Raw genomic sequence first — 9,886 nt, forward strand, 5'->3', positions numbered from 1 at the left:
ATCTTTCCAGTTTTCCCTCATATTTGTCCATGTATTTTCAGACAATACATTCATCTGTTAATGCTTGATTTTCTATATCTCAAATTCCATTCCTTGATCCATGATACAGGCTCCCACGGATAGTGGCCTGCTCCCTCCTCCATCATCACCCCCAGGTTCCTTACACTCCTCCCACTGTCACAGCAGAACTGCATTCCACTTTATGTCTGCACTGAGGGGTTGACAACATCATTTAATGTTATAGAATTTATTGCTACAATACAAAAAAATATAAACTATTGTAAAACCTGGTTTGAGATATATATAGATATCTCTATATCTATCTATATTTCTTCTGATATTTATTACTTTCATTTCAAAAGCTTTACAATTTTGTCTTGCGTGTAATATTTAGAATTTTTAGGAAATTTTTCCAAGGAAATAGCATTTTTAAATAATATTTTTCAGGAAAGTATTTCTCACTTATTTTTGTGAATTTGCATGGCATTTGAATATGATAGTTAACATATTTCATTTCAGAGAAATTTTTTTTAAGAATATTAACTTCATTATTTTACTGAATGCATTTCTAAGAAAGTCCTTAAGCACATATTGTTCCTCCAATATGATTTCCCTACTTTTTAAAATCTTTCCTCAATAACAATATTTTCATATTGTTGTTGCTTTTGTTTACCTTCTAATACATTTTTCTTACTTTGCCTTTCGAAACTTTCACTTAATTTTTTTTATCATTTATTATATTTTTACTTTTCAATGGTCCATTATTGTTACCTGTTGCATCCTTTTAGATAGCAAATGATATTTATTTCATGGATTTCATAGCATATCATACGTCTCTGAAGATAATGAATTCTGATCACAACAATTCTTCTGCATTTTTTAATCATCATAATCTCAGTGTATTTATGAGTATGATCATGTGTGATTATGCATATTTCTGTGTGTATGCATGCTGTGTGAATGTTAGTCGTATATGTGGCTATACTAGCTCAAAATTCTGGTGGTATTTGGCTCTAGGCTAATATTTAAGCTAAAAATCTCCAGTCCTTTTAGGCATACTGTGCAAAGTTGTTCTCTGATGTCTTCTATCTGGAGCAGAGTTTCTAACGCACCTCTACCCAGAAGTTTGCCAGAATTCTAGTTTCTGTTTTTATTTAGGAGATAGAACTTTCCTCAAAATTCATTCTTTTGAAGGATCCATAAAGCAATCTATAATGTTATCTAAGCACTAGAGAAGGAAAAGACAAAATGTGTAACCTATTTGGTAAGGGGTCTGCTTTCACTAGAGCATTTTGAAATTAGGCAAGGAGGCAAAAGAGAATGGATAATGATGACTGTTGAAAATCAAGAGTGTGAATTAACATGGCTTTGGTTAAAGGGACATAGCAATAAGGATTTATTCTGGATTTCTAAATAAATGAACCAAATAATGATAACTGATGAAATAATTGATAATTGGCATTATTGTGCAAACATCATTCAAGTTTCTCAAAATGACGGAGAGGCTGCTGCAGTTTTAGAAGTAAATCTGGCAGAATAAACATGGGTTGGGTGAGGCAACTCATGATTGCACTTCTAGCATTTGCAAAGCCGAGACAGGAGTATTGGTGAGGCTGAGTTCAAAACCAGCCTGGGCAACATAGCAAGACTTCATGTCTACAAAAAAAAAGGTTAACTAGGTATGGTGGCACGTGGTTGTAGTCTCAGCTACTCAGGAGGCTGAGGCAGGTGGATCGCTTGAGCCAGAATGTCAAGGATGCAGTGAGCAATGATATTGCCACTTCACTCCCTCCTGGGTAACAGAAAGAGACCCTGTCACTCAAAAAAATAAAAGTATAAATATGGAAAGATAATATATCTTCCTATAAAGATAATATATCTTCCTATAAAGATAATACTATTTTTTTCAAATATAAATCTAAATGTATGCATTTATATTGACTTTCTATGCATATGTATTCAATATAACATCTGATTTTGATTATATCTGAGTTAGTGTCAGGCAGTAAAATATTATTCTATTGAAGTTGTAATAGAGATATCTTTCTTATAAGTTTATATATTTCTCAGAAAAAAATCTGGTAACAAATGTTGGTCTCATCAAATGTGAAACTCTGGGTAAAAAAACAAGATTTCTTTTTCAAAACAGGTACAAAATCAGATCAAAGAAGGCTGAGTACAATAAAACATTTTGAGAGAGAAAGAGACCATATTCAGATAATTTGTATTATACTATACTGTATACTCGTTCTATTTTATTATAAGTTACTCTTGTTTATCTCTTACTTGTCTTATTTAAAAATTAAACTTTATCAGAAGTATGTATGGACACAAAATAATATATATAGGGCTCAGTGTCAACCCCAGTCTCGAGAATTTACTGGGGGGCTTCAAATGCATCCGCTGCAGATAAAGATGGATTTCTGTGCTTAACTTATCCTTGTGTCTCCCTTCAGGAAAGAGCATATAAAATCCCCATGGAAAATTACAATCAAACATCAACTGATTTCATCTTATTGGGGTTGTTCCTGCCATCAAGAATTGGCCTTTTGCTCTTCATCCTCATTGTTCTCATTTTCCTAATGGCTCTATTTGGAAACCTATCCATGATTCTTCTCATCTTTTTGGACACCCACCTCCACACACCCATGTATTTCCTACTTAGTCAGCTCTCCCTCATTGACCTAAGTTACATCTCCACCATTGTTCCTAAGATGGCTTCTGATTTTCTGTATGGAAACAAGTCTATCTCCTTCACTGGGTGTGGGATTCAGAGTTTCTTCTTCTTGGCATTAGGAGGTGCAGAAGCACTACTTTTGGCATCTATGGCCTACGATCGTTACATTGCTGTTTGCTTTCCTCTCCACTATCTCATCCGCATGAGCAAAAGAGTGTGTGTGCTGATGATAACAGGATCTTGGATCATAGGCTCTATCAATGCTTGTGCTCACACTGTATATATTCTCCATATTCCTTATTGCCAATCCAGGGCCATCAATCATTTCTTCTGTGATGTCCCGGCCATGGTGACTCTGGCCTGCACGGACACCTGGGTTTATGAGGGCACAGTGTTTTTGAGCACCACCATCTTTCTGGTGTTTCCCTTCATTGGTATTTCATGTTCCTATGGCCGGGTTCTCCTTGCTGTCTACCGCATGAAATCTGCAGAAGGGAGGAAGAAGGCCTACCTGACCTGCAGCACCCACCTCACTGTAGTAACTTTCTACTATGCACCTTTTGTCTACACCTATCTGCGTCCAAGATCCCTGCGATCTCCAACAGAGGACAAGGTTCTGGCTGTTTTCTACACCATCCTCACCCCAATGCTCAACCCCATCATCTACAGCCTGAGAAACAAGGAGGTGATGGGGGCCCTGACACGAGTGAGTCAGAGACTCTGCTCTGTGAAAATGTAGAAACATTTTCTATTTAAGGCCCCAGGACTCAGATACACATCCATCCAGCAGTGTATAGTAATTAAAACATTATTTCAATCCTAGAGTTCAGGAGCTAAAAGTAATCAAGGTAAGAGGAAAAAAAAATCACTGATTTCTGGACAAAATTGTTACACACACACACACACACACACACACATAATTCTAAACAACCTTTTTTCTTCATGGCATTGTTTCCATAAATTTTGAAAGCATCTACTTTTGCTAATATGTTGTCAATGAGAATTTTTGGTTTTGGTCATGCAGAAATGGAAATGAAATTTGTCTAAATTTGGCACTCAGCATAACAATTTCATTATGGTCAATTTGTTTTCCAGTAATTTTAAATTTACTTTTTTGTTTATGTCTAAAACAAAACAAAAAATAAGTCTCTTGACTTGGTGTATCTAATTGAAAGCTGTAAGATGTCTTATCTTTCTTATCTTAGACACTTAACATACCAGTTACCCATTCTTTCAATTTAGGGAAGTTGTTTTTACGCAATTTAGCAGAGAGCTCATCAGGGATTCTTAAGTCCTGATACCACTCTGGATGGCCTATGACAAGATTATGTTCTTTATAGGGGAATGAATCCCGGGAAATGATTTAACATTAGGTATATTTTGATCAACAACAAGGACTGGAATGTGCCAGCAGTAATAAAAATGGTTACATTTAGGTCTTTAACCTGTTTTGGGTTGATTTTGGTATAGTGTAAGGACGGGGAGTTTAGTTTGATTTTTCTGTCTAAAAATATCCAGTTTTCCCAGCACCGTATATTGAAGACACTGTCTTTTTCCCAATGAATGTTCTTGGTACTGCTGTCAAAAATCAGTTACACAGAAAGGTTTTGTGTGTTCTTACTCCTATGCGGGATCTAAAATTTTAAAAACCTGAACTAGTGGAAATAGATAAAAGACTGATGGTCACCAGAGGGTAGGAACGGTACAGGTGAGGGGTGATAAAGTGGGGATGGTTATAGTTGCAAAAATATAATTAGATAGAATGAATAAGAATCAGTATTTGGTAGCACAATAGAGTAACTATAGTAAACAATAATTATTGTAGAATTTATTGTACGTATTAAAGAATAACTGAAAGTGTGCAATTAGAATGTTCCCAACACAAAGAAACAAGACATATTTGAGGTGGTTACCCCAATTACCCCAATTTGATCATTATGCATTGTATGTCTTTATCAAAACATCATATATACTCCACAATTATGTATTACTATTAAGTATCCATAGTAATTAAAATAAAAAAATCAGTTAGCTGTAGATACATGGATTTATTTCTGCGTTCTCTGTTCTGTTTCACTGTTTTATGTGTCTGTTTTTATGCCATTGCCATTCTGTTTTGGTTATTACTTGTTTGTAGTATAGTTGAAGTTTGGTACTATTATGGCTCCAGTTTTTTTCTTTTCATTCTAGAATGCTTTGACTATTTGGGTTCCATACAATAGTTCGATAGAAATCTTTAATAATGGTTTTTACTATTTATGTACAGAATGTCATTAGTATTTTGATAGACATTGCATTGAATCTGTAGTTTGGTCATTTAAATAATATTAGTTCTTCCAATCCATGAGCATTAGATTTCTTTCCATTCATTTGTATTCCTCTTCATTTTCTTTCACCAGTGATTTGTACAAACACATTCTAGTGTTCTCTTCCATGATTACAGTTAACAGTAAAGTATTACACAGTTCAATGCTCTTTAAATTTCATTTCTATTTCTAAGCTGTGGATATTTGTTTTGCCATATTGTAGCAGTTAAAACATAAATTTTGAACTTGTTTTACAAATCAGACTAAGTCTTTGTTGTGCTTTGTTGCAATGAGCAGTGTGTATTTTTATTTTGTAATGATTTACTAACAAAGTTTACTGCCTTAGCTTCCTGGCATTTCCTGTCCTGATATTCACTCAGATAGGTCATATTCCATGAATACAATGGGGAGGGGCTCTGGAACAGAGGGGAAATAGGCCTCCCATCATGAGTCACTCGCTGCTTCCAGGGAGATCACCTCCTTCCTTCCCCGTTAGAGACACTTGTACCCTACGGCCACCTGTGCCACTGCTTCTGTCATCACCACCAATCTGAGCCCAGCCATACCCCAGCCACTCCTTGGAATCCTGTGGTGCTGGGAAGTATTACAAGATGTGTGTGTGTGTGTGTGTGTGCCCCCTTGTGTACACACTACTACTGGACCAAAACTGCTTGCAAATGTGACCAATCTGTCCAGCTCTTCTGTCACATGCATACTCAGAGATGAAATTATTAAATATTCCAATGATAACTGCAGAGCATGAAACTATGCATGGAGCCCTTTGAGTGTGGAATCCTGTGCATATGCCCATGAGGCCAGTCCCGAGAAGGATGGAAACAGTGAGCACGAAGTGAATGACATCATGCAGTCTAGGATAGTGGTGGGAATGTGAGACGGTCTGGGTGTTTGTATTCTCCCAAAATCCATATGCTTAAATCTTAACCCTTAATGTCATAGTATTAAGAGTTGGGGCCTTTTGGGAAATGATTAGGTCATGAGGATGGCACCCTCTTGAATAAGATTAATGCCTTTCTAAAGGAGGATCAAGGGAGCTTATTTGTCCCTTCTACCATGTGGGGTCACAGCAGATGGTACCATGTATGGTGTCATAGAAGGCACCATCTATGAACCAGAAAGCAAGATTTCTCCAGACACTGAATATTCAGTCACTGTGTCTTAAACTTCCCAGCTTCTGCAACTCTGAGAAATACATTTCTCTTGTTTATAGGTTACTCAGTTTAAGATATTTTTGTCATAGAAGCTTGAATAGACCGAGATACAATGCCGGCTGTTTTTGTTAGTTGTTATTACTGGAAAGAGCCTGAGGGAGGACTGAATTGAGCAGTGGTGCCCAGTTCAGACCCTTTACCCATTCCAGGTGGTGATTCATGGAGGGAAGCAGGAGACCTAGCTCTGTGATTTTCTGTGACGTACCATGGCCTTGGGGAAATCATTCCATCTCTCTGAAGTTAGTTTACTGAAAAACAATATGGATGGCTTTACCTTGTTGGTAAATGGCATCACTGAAGTCCCACCTACTGACATTCCTGTATAGGCAACGGTAATCCTATTTTTCATGCCAATGTCTCTGTGAATGGATAAAGAGGTCACCAATGAATGCTGAGCATTTCAAGGCTATCAGAAATGACTTCAAAATTCTTTTACCCCCATAGGCTCTGGTTCAGGGAAGCAATAAGCCCCTCCCCGCTGGCATAGTATCTGCACTCAGAGGCCACTCCTTCCCCCTTATGGTCATTAAGAATACTGGAGAAAAGTCAAATTTTCCAAATATACTGTCACTTGCTACATTGTTTATGAGAATGTAGTCCTGATAATTTTGAAAGTTGGATAATAATCCCTCTTGGGGAAATTAATGAATTCATTGCCTCACAGAGTCCTTGGCTCACTGTTCATTGTGCCTGGTTTTAGCCAGTTTTCTTTCCCTCCAAATGTTATGCTGTGGTTATTTTTCACTTCACAGTCATTCTTTAATTGTTTCATGTCCTCAGGCTAGAAGATGCAAATTTTACAGCATGCGGTATCTATTAGCATTTCATACCACACTGTGTGCATTTAGAAATTTCTTATGTATTACATTAGCAAAGTTTGATTTATAGAAAGGGACATGAGTATTCTTTCTACTATAAAGGACAGTATCTTTCACATCACAACAAGCTGTGGTTCAATAGTGAAATAATTGAGTAGAGTGAAGGAGTGAATGACACACCATCCACAAATATGCTGAGTCAGCATATTTATTAGTTTGAGCTGAAAACATTTGAGAAATTTTGGTTAACATTGGAGAGAAAGGTTATCTCACCTGTCTTTTCAGCATACAGCAAGTTCTGAAGATTCCTCCAGGAGCCTCTGGTACGTTCTGATACTCTTCCAGTACCCTTTCTGTATCAGAATAGAAAACTGCCCTTCACCAGAGCCTGACAGCCGGAGGAATGCAGTGGGCCTGAATAAATAAACTACCAGAATTAACCCTCATTTTTTACTATCTTTACACCCCCATATACCTCCCAGTGACTCCCTTGGAATGTATGGCTTTGAGCTAGTTTCTCTTTTTTTCTGTACTTTTTTCTGCAATTTATCATTCTTTTGCTAAAATTATAAAAAAAATCTTGCTTTGACCATTTATTTGGACTTCACACTCTTGTGAAGATTCCCATATACATGTAAAATGAATTAAACTTATATGCTTTTCCCTCGTTAATCTGTCTCGTATCTATTTGTTTCCTAGACCTTGGCGAAAGGCTCACAGGGGATATAAAGTGGGCAAGGTGGAGGTGATCCCTTGGTTTCTATAGAAGTAATAATTGGCTTTCTTTTGTAAGATTTACCTCAACCCCACTACTAACTATTTTTTTTACTTGCCTTTAAAATCTGGAGAAAAAATAGACAATTATTTTACAGATGAAATATCTTATAAATCACTGAATACTTATTTGGTACTTATAGCGTTTGAGGAGAATACAAAGATGAATACATGGATCACACATGTTGGATTGAGGTCAATTTGACATTTGGGACTTAATCTCAGCTATTTTGTCTCACTGCCACAAATTCAATCATATGATCCTTTTAATTTTATCTGATAAATATTTTAAAATACATTTGTCTTCCTCCATCCCTCTATTCACTGCCCTTACTTTTGATAGGGTTTTCCCTAAGGAAACTTAAAATTTCACAGAAATTTTGTCTTTACCACAAGTAGTGTGTTATTTACCTTCAGTATCCTCTATGCATTCTATAATTGTGAGCTGTCTGGTGAAGCTAGAAGGGCCAATTAGATAGTTGCAAAGATATTTCCCTGGTGCTAAAACTTAATTAATGAAGATCCCCTACCAGGGATCAGATGCGAAATACTGATTCAACAGACTTTATTAAAAGTAAATGAATACAAGTATCTACAATTTGCAGGAAGAAGCATTAACTCCAGGAGAAGAAGAAGGGCTTAATGTCAGGGAGCAGTCACTGGCTATGTGACACTGATTTAAAGTGCAACAAGTAATTCAGCAGGGCTACGAATTTTCTCACAAGTTAGAGTTAATTTCCTGATTAAACATCTTGTAAGTTTTGAATGGTTTAGCCCTATTTACCTTTTCAACGTGCAATTTTACCAGCATAAAGTGTACTGAAACTCTCAGTATCATAGCAGAATTGTCTTCTTTTACACATTATCAACTAAAATATCTATTCAGCCCCCTAATAAACTGATTTGTTAGAAATATAGTTATACTGTATCTTCACTGGTAGTTTTAATTGGCTTCCTCTGAATTGCTGAGTTTGATTGTTCCTAGATAGTTGCATGTTTTTAAAAAACCCAGGAAAAACTCCTAAGTATAATAAAAATATTTAGTGCAATTATTTGCTCATATTATTCTTTTTGTAGATTAATTTTCTTTAATATCTAAATAATATATGTATTTTATTTTTAAGAATAAGAGTCAAAGTCGACCGGGCACAGTAGCTCACACCTGTAATCCCAACACTTTGGGAGGCCAAGGCGGGTGGATTAACTGAGGTCAGGAGTTTGAGACCAGCCTGGCAAACATGGTGAAACCCCATCTCTACTTAAAAAATACAAAAAATTAGCTGGGCATGGTGGGGCGCACCTGTAATCCCAGTTACTAGGGAGGCTGAGGCAGGAGAATCGCTTGAACCTGGGAGGTGGAGGTTGCAGTGAGCCGAGATCACGCCATTGCACTCCAGACTGGGGGACAAGATAATGTAAATAAGGGGTAGCTTTAGGGGTACTTGCCCAAGAACATGGGGGCCACCGGCAACCTGTAGCCTTCCTATCAAAGGTTTTAGACTCTGTAACCTGTGGATGGCCCGAATGTGTTCCATCTATTGCAGCCACCACCTTGTTAACTGAAGAAAGCAGACAGCTGACCTTTGGGGAAATTTGGTTGTAAGCACACCCCATCAAGTTAGAACTATTTTAAACCAGAAAGCAGGAAGATGGCTCACTGATTTAAAAGTATCAGTGGCTCAAGGATTTAAAGTATGAAGCTATCCTATGAGAAAGAGATGATTTAACCCTAACCACTGATAATTCACTTAACCCAGCAGGTTTCCTAACAGGGAATCCAAATCTAAAAGGACCTGAGCATCAGTGTTTAGATTTAATTGATTATCACACAAAAGGAAGGTCTGATTTAATAGAGACCCCTTTCAAAACAGGGCAGCACTTATTTTAGATGGCTCTTCCCAGGTAATTGAAGGGAAAAGACACAAAGGTTATTCAGTAGTTGAAGGGGAAGCTCTCGCAGAAATCAAGTCAGGAAGATTGCCTAATAATTGGTCTGCCCAAATTTGTGAATTGTTTGCATTAAATCAGGCTTTGAAACACTTGCAGAACCAGGAACGGGCTATTTATACTGACTCCAAGTAC

At 37.1% G+C, this 9,886-nt stretch overlaps 1 protein-coding gene across 1 annotated transcript; it reads left to right on the plus strand.

The window, feature by feature from the left end:
* The first annotated feature begins 1,853 nt into the window (after positions 1 to 1,853).
* Positions 1,854 to 8,866, plus strand: LOC100999750 (olfactory receptor 2L8). The gene has a single exon (XM_031660452.1). The coding sequence runs from the start codon at positions 2,478 to 2,480 to the stop codon at positions 3,414 to 3,416; it is 939 nt and encodes a 312-aa protein (XP_031516312.1). The 5' UTR covers positions 1,854 to 2,477; the 3' UTR covers positions 3,417 to 8,866.
* Positions 8,867 to 9,886: the final 1,020 nt, after the last annotated feature.

The sequence above is a fragment of the Papio anubis genome, chromosome 1 (genome assembly GCF_008728515.1).
Source record: "Papio anubis isolate 15944 chromosome 1, Panubis1.0, whole genome shotgun sequence".
Classification (NCBI taxonomy): domain Eukaryota; kingdom Metazoa; phylum Chordata; class Mammalia; order Primates; family Cercopithecidae; genus Papio; species Papio anubis.